We start from the raw sequence: 21,038 nt of genomic DNA, 5'->3' as shown, positions 1-21,038 counted from the left end.
GTGAGATGGTTCTCCACGGAAGTGCATTTTAAGAGGTTGTTTTTTTTTGTTTGTTTGTTTTCTTTATGTACGAGCTGCTGCTGCTGAATAGAAGCAGCAGCAGCCGCCAGACAGAGTTTGTATTAGCGGTGGCGGGTGGCGAGGCGGTCGATGTGGGGGGAGGAGGGGCTTGGTAAAGCAGCGGGGGAGGGGTTGGGTGATGCGGCGAGGAGGGAAGGGGGGTAGGGGCTTTCTGATGCCCCGTTGCACGGGTTGTTGTGGCGATGCGGCGGGGGGGGGGGGGGCACTTAGAGGTGCACCGTCGAGGCTGTTTGTGTGTGTGTGTGTTTGTTTGTTTGTATGTATGTATGTGTGTGTGTGTTTGTGTGTGTTTGTGTGTGTATGTGTTTGTGTGTGTGTGTGCATTTGTGTGTGTGTGTGCATTTGTGTGTATGTGTTTGTGTGTGTATGTGTTTGTTTGTGTGTGTGTGTGCATTTGCTTGTGTGCGTTTGTGTGTGTGTGTGCATTTGCGTGTGTGCGTTTGTGTGTGCATTTGCTTGTGTGCGTTTGTGTGTGTGTGTGCATTTGCGTGTGTGTGTTTGTGTGTGCATTTGCGTGTGTGCGTTTGTGTGTGCATTTGCGTGTGTGTTTATGTGTGTGTGTGTATGTGTGTGTGTGTGTTTGCGTGTGTGTGTGTTTGTGTGTGTGTGTTTGCGTGTGTGTGTTTGCGTGTGTGTTTGCGTGTGTGTTTGCGTGTTTGTTTGCGTGCTTGTGTGTGTGTTTGTGTGTGTTTGTGTGTGTGTGTGTTTGCGTGTGTGTTTGCGTGTTTGTGTGTTTGTGTTTGTTTGCGTGTGTGTTTGCGTGTGTGTGTGTTTGCGTGTGTTTGCGTGTTTGTTTGCGTGTGTGTGTTTGCGTCTGTGTGCTTGCGTCTGTGTTTGTGTGTGTTTGCGTTTGTTTGTTTGTGTGCTTTTGTGTTTTTATCTGTGTGTGTTTGCGTTTGTTTGCGTGTGTTTGTGTGTGTGTGTTTGCATTTGTGTGTTTGTGTGTGTGTGTTTGCATTTGTTTGTGTTTGCGTGTGTTTGCATTTGTTTGTGTTTGCGTGTGTTTGCATTTGTTTGTGTGTTTGTGTGTGTTTGCGCGTGTGTGTTTGCGTGTGTGTGTTTGCGTGTGTTTGTGTGTGTTTGCGTGTGTGTTTGCGTGTGTGTTTATGTGTATGTGTTTGCGTGTGTGTATTTGCGTGTGTTTGCGTGTGTGTGTTTATGTGTATGTGTTTGCGTGTGTGTGTTTGCATGTGTGTGTGTTTGCGTGTGTGTTTATGTGTTTGTGTGTGTGTTTATGTGTTTGCGTTTGTGTGTGTTTGCGTTTGTGTGTGTGTTTCTGTGTGTATGTGTTTGTGTGTGTGTGTGTTTGTGTGTGTGTGGGGGGGGTTTGCGGGTGGCTTTTGTGGTCGTGTAGTTGGGGAGTTTGCCAGCAGTCTGTAGCGATTCCTAGGCAGGGGGAGGAGTACGGAAACACTCCCCCTGCCTGGGTCGTCGTTTGTTGGAGGGGGTTGCCAGTTAGTAGGGGTGCCTTTATGGATCCCTTTACTCTGTGTTCCGCCCTTGAGGGCGGGGCAGAGAGACATGGTGAGTTGGATGGCTTCACCACCATGAACTTACGAACTGTTTAGGGATTTTGCAGATGGCTTCAGCAGGTTGTCTTCAGAATGTTGAGGTAGCGTTTTATGTACAGATGGGGCGTGGCTGAGGGCGGGTCTATGAGTGAGGGTTACTGGTCCTAGCCTATGAAGACTACAGGATTTTTGTGCTTCTCTGCCTTGGAGTGAGCTTCAGAACGTTCAAGGTGGGATTTATTAATATAGATGGGGCGTGGCTGAGGGCGGGTCTATGAGTGAGGGTGACTGGTCCTAGCCTATGAAGACTACAGGATTTTTGTGCTTCTCTGCCTTGGAGTGAGCTTCAGAACGTTCAAGGTGGGATTTATTAATATAGATGGGGCGTGGCTGAGGGCGGGTCTATGAGTGAGGGTGACTGGTCCTAGCCTATGAAGACTACAGGATTTTTGTGCTTCTCTGCCTTGGAGTGAGCTTCAGAACGTTCAAGGTGGGATTTATTAATATAGATAACAGGCTAAAAAAAACTCAGATCTTTGTTAAGTCCTGTCTGGTTGTGTCAAAATATTTAACCATTTTGACTTCAAACATCTTACATTCCTGGATTGTCTTTAGCATCTGGCTTGTTTCTCCAATATAGCACCCTTCATCACACTTTTTACACTGAATGATATATACCACATTGGAAGAGAAGCATGTGAAGGATTATTTTATGTTGAATATTTTTCCTTTGTGAATGACTGTGGGCTCCTGTGAAATGTGATGGCATAGTTGCAGCTGATACAAGGATGTGTGCCACTTTCTTCTTTTTATGTTTCTATTGAGAGCTTGCCTTTCATTAGTTTGTGTTTTAAGTTGGGTGGCTGTCAGAAGGCCAGCACTGGTGGGGATGGGAATATCTCTTTCAGTAGTTCATCCTCATGGAGTAGTGGCTGTAGATCTTTTATGATTTTTCTCAGTTTTTCTAGCTCTGGGTTATATAATCACTACAAGGGGGTATTCTGACTGTGGCTTTCTTTTCCTTGTACTGTAATAGGTTTTCCCTGGGTATAAGAGAGGAGGCAATATTCTTGGAGATTATTTGGGGTTGTAGCCTCTTTGTTTAAAGAATTCAGTCAGGATTTTGAGGTGTTTAACTCTGTCCCCTGGGTCAGAGCAATACGACGGTATCTTGTGGCTTGGCTGTGTATAATGGAATTTTTTTTGCATGTGAAGGGTGGAAGCTGGAGTTGTGGAAGTAACTGCATTTGTCTGTAGGTTGCCACCCAGCTCCCATGTTTCACACCCCACCCTCTTCCTGTGAGGGCTGTCATTGAAATGCTTTGATGTTTCACTAATATATACTGTTATTTATCAGTATTTGCTTATTTCTAATCTGAAGAAGGGTTACCTTCAAAAGCTAATCAAAAAATGTATTAAGCTAGTCCAATAAAAAAAGGTATCATCTTATTTTCTTTTCTATGTTTTATTTCTATTATAGAATAAAGTGTGAACCTAGTATCACATCTCTGCTTCCTCTTTGGGGGAATCTAGATTTTTTCCCCCAGGCATATACAAAGGCTTTCAAGACTAGAATCAGCAGGATAATAAATATATCTTTCAAATAGGGGATGAACTAGGGAAAATAAAAGTGGTGCCGGAATTAGCAGAAGAAATCTTATTAAGGATTGTGATCATTAGGCCCATTTATAAGTGTGCCACTACATGCAAATGCTGGGAGAATGAAGGTTCCATGATGTACAGACATTTTATCCAAGACACTTCACCACATATTTAAGCTAAATATATTCAAATTACATGCACAGAAAACCTGCGGCAAATGGGGGGATGGGTGCCATCTTCTTTTGCACTTAAATAAGAGTCTCACTAAAACTTTACATTAAAAAATTTGCGAGACTCATATTTAGGCGGAGAAGAACAGCATTTCCATCACCTTACTTTACTATTTCATCACGTGACACCTCAACACCACAGACATTTCATCAACTATTCAAGCTGTATGCGTGGAAAACATGCAGCAAATGGGGAGGGGGAGCATGCCAGTAATCAAAGCTTCTTTGTAAAATTAGCCAGTTACTGCAAAATACTGCAGCTAGGATAGTAATTGAAAGTAATAAGTTTGATCATGTTACACCTGTTTTATATCTACTGCATTGGTTTCCAGTGGCTGCATGCATCATTTTTAAAAAATTGTGTTTGGTGTTTAAAGCACTATATTTGGGTCTTCTGGTTTACCTTTCCAATAAGCTGATTAAGTACACATCTCAAAGGATCTTGCATTCATCACAAAAGACTGTCTCCAGTTACCAGGGTTTGATGTTATTAGGCCAGTGCCACCGAGAAGAGGGGGGTCAGGGAGGCAAGATTCACTCAGGCCCGACCTCCAAGGGGGGCCCAGGTGCCAGGGTCTCTCTCTCCCCTGCTCCTGACAGGAGCTGGGTGATCACATCCTGACAGGAGCAGGAGAGAGAAAACTCCAGCACCGGGTCCCCCTTAGAGACTGGGGAGCAGCAGATACAGGGCTTCGGGCCAGGGCCTCTGGTTTGGCTGGCAGGGGTCCCCAAGCCCCATCAGCAGAAGAAGTCTTCCATCTCACCTCCACTCCTGCTACCCCCTGGCACAATCATGTTCTCATCGTCCACAATTCAAATTCTCTGTCAGCCCTGTTGCACTCTGCCCTTACTGCTACTGAATCATCCTACGCCCACATCCCTCTAATCTCTGGACATAGGAGAATCTCATCCCGTACGCCGCCTCGCTACTCGCCTCAAGTTGATCTACTATCTGCCCCTGTCGCCTCTAAGTCCCATCCTCGCATGCAATATCATCACACACTTGTTCCCCTCGTACATGCGAATCAAGTGCAATTCCAATCTTTTCATGTGGGCTATGTAAATGCGAGATCCTTAGTGAATAAACCCGAACTGATATCTGACTGGATCTCCTCTGATGCTCTTGTCATGTTGTTCATCACGGAAAACTTGGATTAGAACCCCTAAAAACCCCATCGTGCTAGATCTCTGCCCGACAGGATATAAGATCATCCACTGGGACAGAGTGGACAAACGGGGGAGGGGGGGCTGGTGCTCTTTCCTCACAGTAGATACAAATTCGGATTTGAGCTCCTCGTCGCTGGAAGTCGCAGCCGTCAAGGTCCATCACTCCTCCCCTTCATGGCCAGCTGGTCTGTGTGCTCTGCTATAGGCCTCCGGTATCTGGTCAAGCAGTCAATCTGCGCTTCTGGATTTCATCTCCAGCATCTGCATGAACAACTCAAACATACTTCTTCTGAGTGATATCAACCTCCATTTGGATAATCCCACCTTTGCGACCTTGAATGCCCTACCACTGGTCCAACTCACTGTAAAGGTCATTCATTAGATCTCCTCTCATTTAAATTTTTAGATGATCAGAACTTTTCTCTTCATGATATTGGCTGGCTGGAAACAGCTTGGTCGTACCACTTCATGCTGCAGTTCACTCTGCATTGGCAATCCTCAGGACTCCCCCGGCCTCGTCAGACTCGTCAATTTTACATCAGAGGAGTCTTTGACCCCAGCATGTTCTAGAGGTCTCTCTATAGCCACGGATCAAACCTGCAACCATCCTCGCCCACCTACCTCTCTGACTGGGATCACACATGCAATGCTGTACTGGATACAATTGCACCCCTGCATCTCAAATCCTCATACATTCATAAATTATCACCCAGGTTCTCAACAGATTTGAGAGCTTTGAAATGTGAGGCACGATGGCTGGAAAGAACTTGGCGCAAATGCAAATCTGATCTGGCTCGGGAGGCCTGGAAAAGCTGTCACCGCAAGTAAAAGTACGCCATCCGACACGCAAAGCGCACCTACTTTTCATCTAAATTGCAGGCGGTTGGCCGGGATATATCAGCTGCTAAACTCCTTTCTAGATACTCATAAATTAGAACTCTCCAGTGTTGATCCTCCTTCAACTACACAACTTGGATCTTACTTCAAGGAGAAAATTCTTACCCTGCAGTCTTCAACCGTAAGCTGCTTCTCTGATATGGACGACTTCCTGGTATCCTTGGCCGTGCCTTCGGGTGCTTGCCCTGCCGACCACATTTGGACCAATTTCAATCGCCTGTCGCAAGACAATGTGGCTGCTGCTTTGTGTAAATTCTCAAATAAAAGCTGTACATTAGACATTTGTCCGACCCATCTCCTAAAAGTCGCACCAAAATGTTACGTCAAAGATCTGACCTGTTACCTCAACTTTATGTTAAACGCAGGATCGTTCCCTCCAGGTCACGGTAACATCCTCCTCACTCCCATTCCGAAGAATATAAAGATCAAGCCAGATGTCATCTCTAACTATCGCCCAGTAGCTTCAATACCTCTAGTTATCAAGCTGATGGAGAGTCTGGTCAATGTTCAGCTCAACAAATTTCTGGCTGATTTTGATATCCTCCACAATTCGCAATCCGGTTTTCGAGCTCAATATAGCACAGAGACTGTCCTAGTCACCCTTTTATCTAACTTTTGACGAGAGCTATCTGTCGGACGGAAGATTCTTCTGCTGCAATTCGACATGTCTAACGCTTTCGACATGGTGGATCATGACCTCCTGCTTCACCTACTGGACTCTTTTGGTATAGGAGGGCCAGTTTTGCTTTGGTTCAAGGGTTTCTTAACTTCCAAGTCATACCAAGTTCACCAAGGGTGAACTTCAACACTTCTGAACCGTGGAAGGCCTCTTGTGGGGTCCCACAGGGCTCTCCCCTTTCACCTACCCTATTTAATATTATGATGATGCCTTTAGCCTCAGCACTTGCAAAATTGGGTCTCAACCCTTTCATCTATGTGGACGATATTACAGTCTACATCCCATTTCACTCCACAGTATCTGAAGTTGCCAACCTCATTGATGCCTGTTTCTCCGCCTTAGATCATTGGGCCAGGGTGTTCTGCTTCAAATTAAACAGGGAAAAAACTCATTGTCTCATCCTCTGGTCCACTCATGCCCATGTATCTGACACAATGCTTCCAGTATTGGGCTCCGTCCTCCCGATTGCCAACAGCCTGCGGCTTTTAGGAGTGCATCTGTACTCACATCTCCAGTTGGCAGATCACATACACTGGTCTCCAAAAAAATGTTCCAGGCATTGTGGAGGCTTCGTTGCATCAGATGCCTTCTTACCAGAGACTTGTTCCGTACCCTTGTCCTCTGGCTTGTCCTATCCATCTGGATTACTGTAGTGGAATTTATGTGGGTTGCCAGGCCTACTTATTGAAAAAGTTCGAAACGGCTCAGAACACTGCGGCGAGACTCATCCTTAGAGAAAGACGCTTTGCTCACGCTGAACCACTGTGCTTTAAACTTCATTGGCTACCTGTACAGGAGTGCATTGCTTTCAAGATCTGCTCCTTAACTCATAAAATCATCTATGGGGCTGCCCCGGATTACATGCTCCCCTTGATCGACCTTCCGCCAAGAAATGCCAACCCTGCTGCTCGGTCCTATCTCCACCTCCACTTTCCGAATTGTAAGGGTGTCAAGTACAAGACGATCTTCGCCTCATCCTTCCACTATTGAAGTCGCAAGCACTGGAACGCACTACCTCACCACCTTAAAACTCAAGTGGACCATGCCCTTTTCAAGAAGTTGTTAAAGACATACCTCTTTGCCAAGACCTACTCCCCAACTTACTCTGCTGATTGATGCATCCCCTGTCCCTTACCCTGCCTAGCTCACACTGTTAGATTCTCCTCCCCTATTTGCTTCTTGTATACTTGCCTAAGTTTTAACTTTGTACTTCTATTTAATTCTCTGTAAGCCACATTGCGCCTGCATGAGTGGGAAAATGTGGATATAAGTAACCCATAAATAAATAAATTATATACACTATTTTAAATGAAACTATCTTTACTCAATTGGACACGCAAATTTTCTGCATATGAGTACATTTAGCTTTCTGCCTGTGAAGAAAAACTCTGTTCTTCTGCACCTAAATATGAGCCTCATGAAAACTGCGTATGTAAGAAATTTTAATAAGGCTTATATTTAGGTACAAAAGAACAGAAACAGATGTGTGCTGGCATCCCCCCTCCCATTTACTGCACGCTTTCTATGCATATAATTTGAATACATTTCGCTTGAATATGAGATGAAGTGTCATATGATGACATGTTCATGGGGATTTAGTGTTATGTGATGTGGATGGGCATTTTCGATATGACGTTTAAGTCAGACTTTAGACGTTTTGCAAAACACATCCAAAATCTGAATAAGAAAGAAGTTCATTTTCAAAAAAGAAAAAATGTCTACCTTTTATTTTCAAAAATACTGTTTTTAACAAGTTTTTGTGTGTTGGACGTTCTGTTTTTTGGTTCATTTAAAAAAATGTCTGAAGTTATTGTATTACACAAAGGGCTTAATTTTTGCTCCTTCTACACAGTATAATGCATTTCAGAGACACACAGATCACTTCTGATTTACTAGAAAGCTACAGATTATACATTTCTTTTCTAAGAGTACAACAGACTATGTAGATTTATTGGTCATCAAAAATATCTCATGGTGGATACCTCCGGGCTCCCCCCCCCCCATTCCATTATACATACATTCCAACAATGTGTTTTAAAAGACATTGCGAAACTAGAAATGAAAAAAAAAACCTCATATGTATTACAATTTGAGAAGGGGAGAATATCAAGCAATGTCCAGGAATTTAGACATTGTCATTAAGCCAACTGATAAAGGGAGTGGTTGACATCCTTAACAGAACTGATTATATTCAATAGATAGAAAGGCAAATCAATGGCACAAATTATCACAGACTTGATAAAGATTCCACAGATTGATGCAAGAAATTAAGGTGGATACAGGATATTCTGTTGGGTTCCTCACTAAATATGAAAAAGATTTCTTTTTTTTTTTTTTTTAAATCAGTCATAATCCTACTGTACCTACAATCTACATCCTTCCAAAGATTCAAAACATTCCAGGGAAACCCATCATTTCTGCTAATAGCTTAGTTTTGGAGCCCCTCTCTGATTTTGTAGATGTTTTTCTTAGGCTTTTTATATCTGAAATTCCATGCCATGTAAGATATTCTACACACATTACTTTCTTGACTGATCAATACGAAGGAGATGTCACCAATTTGATCTTAGTTACTTTAGATGTAGAATCTCTATTCATCAGAATCCCATAGAGAGGGGCACTGAAAATTGTGGAACAGACACTGCTATTGCGAACCACTAATTTCAGAATACCTACCTTCTTTATTGTTGAATTAGTCAATTTTGCTTTAACAGAAAATTATTTCTGTTTTCAAAATAAAAGACAAGAGTATGCTTATGGGGCATCCATGGTCCCTAGTTTCACAAATTTTATGTGGCAAACTTTGAAGCTACCTCTCTCAAAGACCATCCTTTTGTTCAATATATAAACTGTGGCATCAGTATATAAACTAAGTTCTTCTGTTATGGCAAGGTAGTGAGGAGCAGCTATTTGAGTTTGCCCAATAGTTGAACACCAGGGACATTAATCTCAAGTTCAAAAAACAATTTGATTACCATCAGATTACATTCTTGGATATACTTATTAGGAAAGATAACTATGGTTTCATAACTATCATATTCATTAAACCTACAGAGTGAAGATACTTACTTGTAGAAGATGTTCTACAGGGTCAGCAGGCCATATATTCTCACATGTGGGTAACGCATACCACGTTTCCCAGACCAGAGTTTGAAAAAGCTTAGTATAGCTTTAACAGTGTGATGTTGAGGTCTCATGATACAAGTGGAGGTTTGACAGGGGGCTCTATTAACAACAAACCTCTCATAAAGAGAACAAATAGAGGATGTCCAGAGATGGGCTTTCCCTTTACACGTTGATAAGCATTAATTACATTGAAGTGAACCCTAACTGAGTTGGGTCTTAAGGCCAGATTCGAAAAGGTGCAGAATGTAGTCAAACAGGGTTTGAGTTGAGAATAAAAGCAAATTTAGAACACACTGCCCTCACACCAGGCGGCAAACCTCCTCCATTTGAAAGAGTAACACATCTTAGTGGAATATTTCCTGGAAGCAGGCAAGACACAAGGAAGCAGATTCTAAGCTCTCAACATCCAAGCCGTGAGGGTCAGAGACTGGAGGTTGGTATGCAGAAGAGATCCCTCGTTCTGCAAGATGAGTGTTGGAAAAGACTCCAATCTCCACAGTTCTTCAGAGGATAACTCCAGAAGAGAAGGAAACCAGATCTGCCGGGGCCAACAGAGTGCAAATAGAATCATGGTACCATGGTCTTGCTTGAGGTTCAGCAAAGTCATCCCCACTAGAGGTATGGGAGGTTAGTCATACAGAAGACCTATCCCCAAAGAAGGAGGAAGGCCTCTAATGCTAGTCTGTTGTGAACCTGGAACAGAACTGAGGGATTTTATGATTTAACTGAGTGGCAAAGGGATCCACCAAAGGGGTGCCCCTCACTCAGAAGATATCATGGGCAACGCCCATGTAGTGACCCTGCTCAGTCTGTCGGCCAGGCTGTTGGATTTGCCTGCAAGATAAGTGGCCCTGAGGAGCATTCCATGCCGAACTGCCCAATGCCACAGCTGGACGGCCTCCTGAAATAGAGGATGTGATCCAAAGTTCCCTGCTCGTTGGTGTAATACATTAAAATCTGATTGCCCACTTGAATGAATACAATTTGATCGTTCAGCCAATCTCTGAAAGCCTTTAGAGTGTTCCATATCACCAGTAGCTCCAGAAGCTCAGTCTCCTGGGCTGACCAAACACCTTGAGTGTGAAGTCCATCTAAATGAGCTCCCCAACCCAGATGGGATGCATCTGTCATCAGCACCTTTTGGGAATGGGAGTCCCAGAGTCAACTTGGGCCTAACAGTCCACCAAAGCAGAGACTGAACCAGCTCTGATGACACTTGGATGACATCCTCAAGATTCCCAAAATATTCTTATAGCAGGAGACATCAACCTTCATCTTGAAGACACTAACACAATGTACACGAATGCAAGGAATTCCTTCAACTCTGGCCTAACATGCAACCCCACCCACAAGAAAGGACACACATTAGACATCATAACCTACAAATTTTCATCAGAAGCGAACCTCAAAATCAATGGTACAAACTGGACAGCCACACCATGGTCAGACCACTACAAGGCAAACACCTCCCTCCTTTGGAAAACAAAAGAAACACAACAAAAACAAGAAAAACGAACATACACTACAAGAGGCAAAATAGACCCTCTAACATTCTGGCAACAAATATACACCGACGAATGGACAACAACTACAGACTCACCCCAATTTCTACAAGAATGGGACAACAGATGCAAAACAGTTCTAGACAAGATAGCACCACTCCAAACTAGAACTTCACACAGGAAAAACTCAATCCCTTGGTTCAACGAAGAACTGAAGGAACTAAAAACACAAGTTAGAAGACTAGAAAGAGCTTGGACCAAAAAAAAAGACGAACACACACTCAATGAGTGGAAACAGTTACAAAGAAAATACAAATACAAAATCAGACAAACCAAAAGAACGCACTACAGAACTATAATAGGACCAAATTACAAGGATATGCATAAACTCTTTGCACTTGTAAACAATCTCCTAGACACCACCCAGGTCACCTCGAATAGCATAGAAACCCCATCGGCAACCAACCTAGCGAACTATTTCAAGGAAAAAATCATAAAACTCCGACGCATGATACCAAGTAATACCACTGACTACACAAGCATCCTTGAATGCTTAGACCCAAAACCCATGGAATACCCAGCCGACCGATCATGGACCAACTTTGATCTGATCTCAGTTGACGAATTCACACACAGAAAATATGCCAAAACGCATTGCAAACTTGACACCTGCCCTACTAGCCTAGTAAAAGCCGCCCCCAAACAATTCAAAAAAGACCTCACGAACCAAGTAAATTACAGACTCCTAAATGGTCTCTTCCCCACGGACAAAGGAAATATCCTTCTCGCTCCACTGCAAAAAGATGCTAAGAAAAGCACAATGGACCTAACCAATTACTGACCAGTTGCTTCTATCCCGCTCTTAACAAAATTGATGGAAGGCATAGTGACGAAACAACTCACAGAATACCTAACCAAACACTCAATTCTACATGAGTCTCAATCAGGATTTCACGCAAATCATAGTACTGAAACTGTACTAGTGTCTGCAATGAATTAATTCAAAAAAAACTATTGCAACCGGCAAGAACATACTCGTACTACAATTCGACATGTCTAGTGCCTTTGACATGGTAGATCATGGAATATTACTACATCTGTTAGAATACTTCGGAATCGAAGGCCCAGTTCTCAAATGGTTCAAAGGATTCCTCACCACCAGATCCTACCAAGTAACAACGAACAATGACAGATCACCACCTTGGACACCGGAATGTGGAGTTCCCCAAGGATCCCCCCTTTTGCCAACTATCTTCAACCTTATGATGATACCACTAGCCAAACTTCTAGCCAATCACAACCTCAACCCCTATATATATGCGGATGATGTCACGATCTACATCCCGTTCAAAAGTAACCTAAACGAAATAACCAACGAGATCAACCAGAGCCTCCAAATCATGCATTCTTGGGCGGATTCATTCAAGTACATAAGTACATAAGTAGTGCCATACTGGGAAAGACCAAAGGTCCATCTAGCCCAGCATCCTGTCACCGACAGTGGCCAATCCAGGTCAAGGGCACCTGGCACGCTCCCCAAACGTAAAAACATTCCAGACAAGTTATACCTAAAAATGCGGAATTTTTCCAAGTCCATTTAATAGCGGTCTATGGACTTGTCCTTAGGAATCTATCTAACCCCTTTTTAAACTCCGTCAAGCTAACCGCCCGTACCACGTTCTCCGGCAACGAATTCCAGAGTCTAATTACACGTTGGGTGAAGAAAAATTTTCTCCGATTCGTTTTAAATTTACCACACTGTAGCTTCAACTCATGCCCTCTAGTCCTAGTATTTTTGGATAGCGTGAACAGTCGCTTCACATCCACCCGATCCATTCCACTCATTATTTTATACACTTCTATCATATCTCCTCTCAGCCTCTCTTCATAGGAAAGTCGTCCCATCCCCACTATCATTTTCGTCGCCCTTCGCTGTACCTTTTCCAATTCTACTATATCTTTTTTGAGATACGGAGACCAGTACTGAACACAATACTCCAGGTGCGGTCGCACCATGGAGCGATACAACGGCATTATAACATCCGCACACCTGGACTCCATACCCTTCCTAATAACACCCAACATTCTATTCGCTTTCCTAGCCGCAGCAGCACACTGAGCAGAAGGTTTCAGCGTATCATCGACGACGACACCCAGATCCCTTTCTTGATCCGTAACTTCTAACTCCTAATTCAATTACCTCCGTAATTCAAGCTAAAACTGAACCCAGAAAAAACTCAATGTCTAGTTCTCACTTCCCAATACAACACAAACAACTACACTACCATAACCACACCATACGGCACACTTCCTATCTCAGAAAGTCTGAAAATTCTTGGAGTCACTATTGACCGAAACCTCACACTCGAGACCCATGTGAAGAATATAACGAAAAAAATGTTCCACTCGATGTGGAAACTTAAGAGAATAAAACCTTTTTTTCCCCAAGAAACATCTTACGCACCCTAGTACAGTCATTAGTGATAAGTCACCTGGACTACTGTAACTCTTTATACGCAGGCTGTAAAGAACAGACCATTAAAAAACTCCAAATAGCCCAGAACACCGCTGCCAGACTCATCTTGGAAAAACTAAATACGAAAGGGTGAAACCTCTAAGAGAGAACTACACTGGCTACCATTCAAGGAACAAATTGAGTTCAAGATCTGTACAAACCGTCCACAAAATCATCCATGCAGATGCCCCACTCTATATGTTAAACCTAGTGGACCTACCGCCTAGAAACGCCAAAAAATCGGCCCGCAAATTCCTCAATCTGAACTTCCCCAGCTGCAAAGGAATTAAATACAAACAGGCATACGCTACTACTTTTGCGTATAAAAGCACACAGATCTGGAACACACTACCCATGGCCCTGAAAACTATGGACAATCTAACCAGGTTTTTGCAAAGCTTTGAAGACACATCTCTTCAACAAAGCCTACTAAATACACCCTAATAAACCATTCTCAAATTACTCAGGTGCATCAAAACACCTTTCACAATACCTTACCTAGCACCTTACACCTAGACCTACACCTTCAACCAATTATTGAATGTATTTAAGATAATGTAATGACTGCATCATAACAACACTCTGTAAGCCACATTGAGCCTGCAAAAAGGTGGGATAATGTGGGGTACAAATGCATAATAATAATAATAATAATAATTCCCTGTAGCCTGACAGCAACTGGGAAAACTAGGGTCCTCATGTGAAGTTTTCATCTGAAGTCATGCCATGGATGTTACATGGACAGTGGAGGCCATATGGCCCAACAACCACAACATCTGTTGAGCTGTGACCTGCTGACAGGCTCGAACTTGATTGGCAACGGCAACAAGCATGTCTGCCCTCAGCACCATGAGAAAAGCTCGAGCCCGGTATGTATCTAGCAGGGCTCCTATGAACTCCAAATAAAGGTCAGAAAGAAGAAGGAAATTGGGGTAGTTTAAATGAACCTTAGTAGCTCTAACACCTGAGTAGTCTTCTGCATGGACTCCTGAGTACCATCCATCAACGTGCTCTTCATGAGTCAATCATCGAGATAGAGGAATACATGGACTTCCAGACTGCATAGCAATGATGCGACTATTGCAAGACACTTGGTGAAAGCCCATTTTGTCTAGGCTATTATGTCAGGGTGCCGTAAATGAGGAATGAATTGTTTCTCTAAGATGTAAATTAACATACGATTTTCATCCTCATAAACTGACCTACATTAGGTAAAAGAAAGCACAAAGCAGGGAAGTTATACTTTCAATCATGCTGGCTCAAAAAAAACATTGTCAGAAAGGCCTTACGTCAGCCTACTGATTTAGCATACATACAGGTTTTACACAATCAATATTTTTAGCAGTAATTCATTCACTGAGTAAAAAGTTATTCAAAAGATTTGATACCTCATAAAGAGTGTTGTATGTTGTTATGGTCAAGGTATTTGTATGGAGCATCAACCTCTCCCAAGAAGATTAAATAGACTGTGAGTGTGCATGATTTCACCTTACGCCTGCAGAAAATTAACCAAGGCAATACAGAGGGTATTTAATTAATGCACACAACAACAACGATTTTAACTATTATTTTAACAAATGAAGTGTATACTTAGCAATATAAAATACTACACAAGTCACAATTTTTGCAACTAATAACTAGAATGCAGTTTTTTGTATCTTGTACAGCATATATATTGAAGCAACAGTAATTTTAATAATGCAGTTAAAACTTCCAAATCACCAAGAAAGCAAAGTTACTCACCTGTGGCAGGTGTTCTCTGAGGACAATAGAAGCGCTGTTGGGGTACATGCCCTGTTCACCATACACAGATTGCCCGAGTACACCTGTGGGATAGCTGAAGGAAATCAACATCCTGCCGTGCCTTATGAGTTCCATACTAGAAACAATTCTAAACTGGTGGTGAAATTAAGAATATGTCCAAGCATGACTGTCTGAATGAGACCTGTGCCTTGGTATCAGCTGATTGCAATACAAAGTAATTTCATGTTGCAACAACACCTCAAGACTCATCCAGACTCATTAGAGCCCAAGCCTCCGAACTAATCTCACAAGATGGGTCAGAGCCCTGAATTCTAAGAAATGCAGCTAAAATGGTATCAAAAGACTTTGCAGAGCCAGAATTCTGAGAAATGACTCCCGAATGATGTCGAAGACATTCCTGTGGTTTATCCAGCTAATTGTCTTCTGAAGTGGTTATCAAAAATGATATAAAGATGGACATCTCTAGCGGGAAAGAACCTAACCTTTCCTGCTCTTAGCCTCTCTAAACTCATCTACCTTCATTCTACTTACCAAAACCCACACCCTCCAGAGCAAGAACGCTTTAGAGATTAGGAATCCTGCTTCTTTACATGTCTCCAAGTAACCCTGGTAGAACGTGAAGGTTGTATAGTCAAACTTTGCTATTACTAAAGAGTGACTGACTAGGCATTGACCTATAGGGTAAAGCGTATGTTTGTACTAGATCATTTCTGATCATTGTGAGTTATTTCTAAAGAAGTCTTGATTCAGAATATTTCTTTCATGCATTCACCTTACACTTCTAGTCATATGGCCTAGATATTCCTGTCGTCATTCTTTTGCCTGCACTTTATGTTTGTAAATAGTGAATTGTTATTATAATCTTGTAAATAAATTTACTACTCATTTTAAAGATGTGCATTAGTACTTAAAGGAGTGAGAAATCAGGTTTGCTTACAGGAGGCGTGCTTTCACATAAAGATAATAATTCCAGAGTGTTAACAAAATATTCTTTGCATGTCTCTAACTAATTATTGTACTACTCCTAAAACCCATTACCAGATGTGGGGTGACATCATCCAACTGGACCTGGCTGGTAAAAGAATCGGTTGGACTGCTAGATGACCAAGGGGTAAAAGGGGAACTCAGGGAAGAAAAGGCCACAGCAGAGAGATTAAATGAATTCTTTGCAAGATGTTGGAAAGATATCAGTGAGGGAAATGGCATTCAATGCGGATGAGCCAGAGAAACAAACAAATCTCTGTAAACTTGAAAAGTGTAATAGGGCAATTTTAACAAATGAAGAGTAACAAATTGCCTGGACTGGATATACACGCCAGACTACTGGTAGCTCTGAAAAAAAGAACCTGCACAGCTAACGTTAGTAATATGAAATTTATCTTTAAAATGAAGCATGGTACTGGAAGATTGGAGGGTGGCAAATATAATGCCAATTTTTAAAAAAGGTTCCAGAGGTGATCCAGGAAATTATAGACTGATGTTGGTGCAAGGCAAAATGATAGAGACTATTATAAAGAACACAGAGCATATACATAAGCATTGATTAATGAGACAAAGCCAACATGGATTTAGTGAAAGGAAATCTTGCCTCACCAATCTTCCACATTCTTTGAAGGGGTGAATAAACGTGGATAAATGTGAGGCCAGTTGATACTGTGTATCTAGGTTTTCAAAAAGCATTTGACAAAGTACCTCACAAAGACTCCTTAGAAAATTAGAAAGCCATGGGATAAGAGGCAATGTAGATTAAAAATTGGTTAAAAGTTAGAAAACAGAGAGTAGGGTTAAATAGTCACTATTCTCAATGGAGAAGAGTAGATAGTGGGGATCCCCAGAGGTCTGTGCTGGAACTGCTGTATTTAACATATTTATAAATGATCTAGAGATGGGAATAACTAGTGAGGTAATTACATTTCCTGTTGACACAAAGTTATTCAAATTGTTAAGAGAATAGTGAACAATTGCAAGAGGACCTTACGAAACTGGGAGACTGGGCATCCAAATGGCAGACGATGTTTAATGTGAGCAAGTAAAAGAGATGAATGCAGGAAAGAGGAACCCAAATTATTTATTTTTTGCATTTGTATCCCACATTTTCCACCTATTTGCAGGCTCAATGTGGCTTACAGAGTATTGTTATGACAAAGTCATTCCATGATATCATAGATACGTAATGCAAGGTTTCACATTAGGAATCACCACCCACAAAAAAGATATGCTGAAACCCTGTGCTCAGTGTGCAGCAGTGGCTAAGAAAGCAAATAGAAGTTATGATTTATAGGAAAGGAATGGAAAACAAAAATGAGAATGTTATATAATGCCTTTGTAACACTGCACGGTGCGACCACACCTCGAATACTGTCGGCAAATCTGGTCACCGCATCAAAGATATAGAAGAATTAGAAAGGTACAGAGCAGGGTGACAAAAATGATAAAGTGGATGGTATGATTTCCCTATGACAAAAGTCTAAAGCAGCTAGGGATTTTCAGCTTAGAAAAGAGATGGTTGATGGAAGATATGAAACAGAGAAAAAAAACTATGATGGAATTCAAAATGGGTGGGGAATGAACAGAAGACCTCTAATTTATTTACCATTTTTTTGAAGGAATTCACTCAAGGTGGTGTACAGCAGAACAACTCAAACATAAGCTTTAAACAATTACAGCAGTAAAAATATTCAAACAATACAAGTTCAGCATAATATGCTACATTACAATGTCAACACAATACACAATAAACATTTTAATAGACAGCATAGGGTGTAAGCAAAGACAGAACGTATAGATATATAAGATAGAGTAACAGGAGTAAGAAAATAAGGGACTAATTTAAAGAAAGTTGCAAATCAGGTCAGAAATGTGCTTGAACATTATCTTAGAGTGGATATTGAGAAAGCTCCTTTATTGTGTCCAGGGAGGGGCAATTAACAGTGTTTGGCACGCCAATCATTCTGAGCTTGTTGTCACCTATAGACCTAATCAGAGTGATATTACAATCTTTGAACGAATTATTGTGTTTCAAACATAAATATCCAGTCACTGTCATTTCAGGATTTCATAGTGCATCTCTGATCTATATAAAACCGTCAAAGGTTGGACAAAAATCTTTAAATACAGTGCACTCCATTTAAGTGCCGCCGGATAAGCGCATGCTCTGCTTTACTGCATGAGGTACTTCGGTCCCATTTTGAAGCATTGAAGAGGGAACTAGTAACGGAGCCTGGTCAGCCCCTTGGGGAGGACACTTGAAGCAAGCCACTGGCAGGGGCCAGAGCCATGCTGGTTGCAAGGGCCCAGGCACCCAGGGACTAGTTCCAGGCTTTTTTATGCTTTCTTGGGCACACCTTGAACCAGGTACACAGCCTGATGGTTAAGCCCATGGGGAGGACACTTGAGGCAGCCACTGGCAGGGGGCCAGAGCCATGCTGGTTGCAAGGGCCCAGGCACACAGGGACTAGTTCCAGGCTTTTTTATGCGTTCTTGGGCACACCTGGAACCAGGTACACAGCCTGATGGTTAAGCCCATGGGGAGGACACTTGAGGCAGCCACTGGCAGGGGCCAGAGCCATGCTGGTTGCAAGGGCCCAGGCACCCAGGGACTAGTTCCAGGCTTTTTTATGCTTTCTTGGCACACCTGGAACCAGGTACACAGCCTGATGGTTAAGCCCATGGGGAGGACACTTGAAGCAGCCACTGGAAGGGGCCAGAGCCATGCTGGTTACAAGGGCCCAGGCACACAGGGACTAGTTCCAGGCTTTTTTATGCTTTTCTTGGGCACACCTGGAACCAGGTAACAGCCTGATGGTTAAGCCCATGGGGAGGACACTTGAGGCAGCCACTGGCAGGGGCCAGAGCCATGCTGGTTGCAAGGGCCCAGGCCACAGGGACTAGTTCCAGGCTTTCTTATGCTTCTTGGGCACACCTGGAACCAGGTACACAGCCTGATGGTTAAGGCCCATGGGGAGGACACTTGAGGCAGCCGCTGGCAGGGGGCCAGAGCCATGCTGTTACAAGGGCCCAGGCACACAGGGACTAGTTCCAGGCTTTTTTATGCTTTCTTGGGCACACCTGGAACCAGGTACACAGCCTGATGGTTAAGCCCATGGGGAGGACACTTGAGGCAGCCACTGGCAGGGGGCCAGAGCCATGCTGGTTGCAAGGGCCCAGGCACACAGGGACTAGTTCCAGGATTTCTTATGCTTTCTTGGGCACACCTGGAACCAGGTACCAGCCTGATGGTTAGCCCATGGGAGGACACTTGAAGGCAGCCACTGGCAGGGGGCCAGAGCCATGCTGGTTGCAAGGGGCCCAGGCACCCGGGGACTAGTTCCAGGCTTTTTATGCTTTCTTGGGCACACCTGGAACCAGGTACACAGCCTGATGGTTAAGCCCATGGGGAGGACACTTGAGGCAGCCACTGGCAGGGGGCCAGAGCCATGCTGGTGCAAGGGCCCAGGCACCCGGGGACTAGTTCCAGGCTTTCTTATGCTTTCTTGGCACACCTGGAACCAGGTACACAGCCTGATGGTTAAGCCCATGGGAGGACACTTGAGCAGCCACTGGCAGTGGGCCAGAGCCTGCTGGTTGTAAGGGCCCAGGCACCCGGGGACTAGTTCCAGGCTTTCTTATGCTTTCTTGGGCACACCTGGAACCAGGTACACAGCCTGATGGTTAAGACCCATGGGGAGGACACTTGAGGCAGCCACTGGCAGGGGGCCAGAGCCATGCTGGTTGCAAGGGCCCAGGCACACAGGGACTAGGTTCCAGGCTTTCTTATGCTTTCTTGGGCACACCTGGAACCAGGTACACAGCCTGATGGTTAAGCCCATGGGAGGACACTTGAGGCAGCCACTGGCAGGGGGCCAGAGCCATGCTGGTTGCAAGGGCCCAGGCACACAGGGACTAGTTCCAGGCTTTTTTATGCTTTCTTGGGCCCCCTGGAACCAGGTACACAGCCTGGATGGTTAACCCATGGGGAGGACACTTGAGGCAGCCACTGGCAGGGGGCCAGAGCCATGCTGGTTGCAAGGGCCCAGGCACACAGGGGACTAGTTCCAGGCTTTTTATGCTTTCCTTGGGCACACCTGGAACCAGTACACAGCCTGATGGTAAGCCCATGGGGAGGACACTTGAGCAGCCACTGGCAGTGGCCAGAGCCATGCTGTTGTGAAGGGCCCAGGCACCCGGGGACTAGTTCCAGGCTTTCTTATGCTTTCTTGGCACACCTGGAACCAGGTACACAGCCTGATGGTAGCCATGGGGAGGACACCTTGAGGCAGCCCCTGGCAGGGGGCCAGAGCCATGCTGGTTGCAAGGGCCCCAGGCACACAGGGACTAGTTCCAGGATTTCTTATGCTTTCTTGGCACACCTGGAACCAGGTACACAGCCTGCTGGTTAAGCCCCTGGGGAGGACACTTGATGCAGCCACTGGCAGGGGGCCAGAGCCATGCTGGTTGCAAGGGCCCAGGCACACAGGGACTAGTTCCAGCTTTTTTATGCTTTCTTGGGCACCACCTGGAACCAGGTACACAGCCTTATGGTTAAGCCCATGGGGAGGACACTTGAGGCAGCCACTGGCAGGGGGCCCAGAGCCATGCTGGTTTGCAAGGCCCAGGCACCCGGGGACTAGTTCCAGGCTTTCTTATGCTTTCTTGGGCACACCTGGAACCAGGGTACACAGCCTGATGGTTAAGCCCATGGGAGGACCACTTGAGGCAGCCACTGGCAGGGGCCAGAGCCATGCTGGTTACAAGGGCCCAGGCACCCGGGGGGGGGCTAGTGACAGGCATTCGTCTGTTAAGCCACGCCCCAACGACTATTAAGCCCCCCCCCCCCTCTGTCTTCAGCCAGCTCGGCCCGACGGGGACTCGGCCATCTGGTCGCCAGGCCTGCGAAGGGCCATCTGGTTCTTTCCCCCCCCCGGGCCTCGGCTGCGCCCTGCCCGGCTCACGCTTACTGGAGAA

The 21,038-nt window shown here is 44.2% G+C and overlaps 1 protein-coding gene and 1 long non-coding RNA gene across 2 annotated transcripts in view; both read right to left on the bottom strand.

The window, feature by feature from the left end:
• Positions 1-21,038, bottom strand: part of NBEA (neurobeachin) — a 1,994,973-nt gene that overhangs the window by 1,447,615 nt on the left and 526,320 nt on the right. The window contains 2 exon segments of the mRNA XM_030200381.1: positions 14,699-14,757; positions 14,760-14,798. Coding sequence (XP_030056241.1) covers positions 14,699-14,757; positions 14,760-14,798 — 98 coding nt within the window.
• The window catches only part of LOC115468578, an 8,306-nt gene continuing 7,431 nt past the window's right edge, over positions 20,164-21,038 (bottom strand). Inside the window, exons 2-3 of the long non-coding RNA XR_003941891.1 lie at positions 20,937-20,941; positions 20,164-20,176 (exon numbers count right to left, since the gene is read on the bottom strand). This is a non-coding gene — a long non-coding RNA (uncharacterized LOC115468578). The remainder of the gene's footprint in view (positions 20,177-20,936; positions 20,942-21,038) is intronic.

This window comes from Microcaecilia unicolor, chromosome 4 (genome assembly GCF_901765095.1).
Source record: "Microcaecilia unicolor chromosome 4, aMicUni1.1, whole genome shotgun sequence".
Taxonomy (NCBI): Eukaryota; Metazoa; Chordata; class Amphibia; order Gymnophiona; family Siphonopidae; genus Microcaecilia; species Microcaecilia unicolor.
Note: the sequence above shows the minus strand (reverse complement) of the source record. Positions and strands in the feature narration are given on the sequence as shown.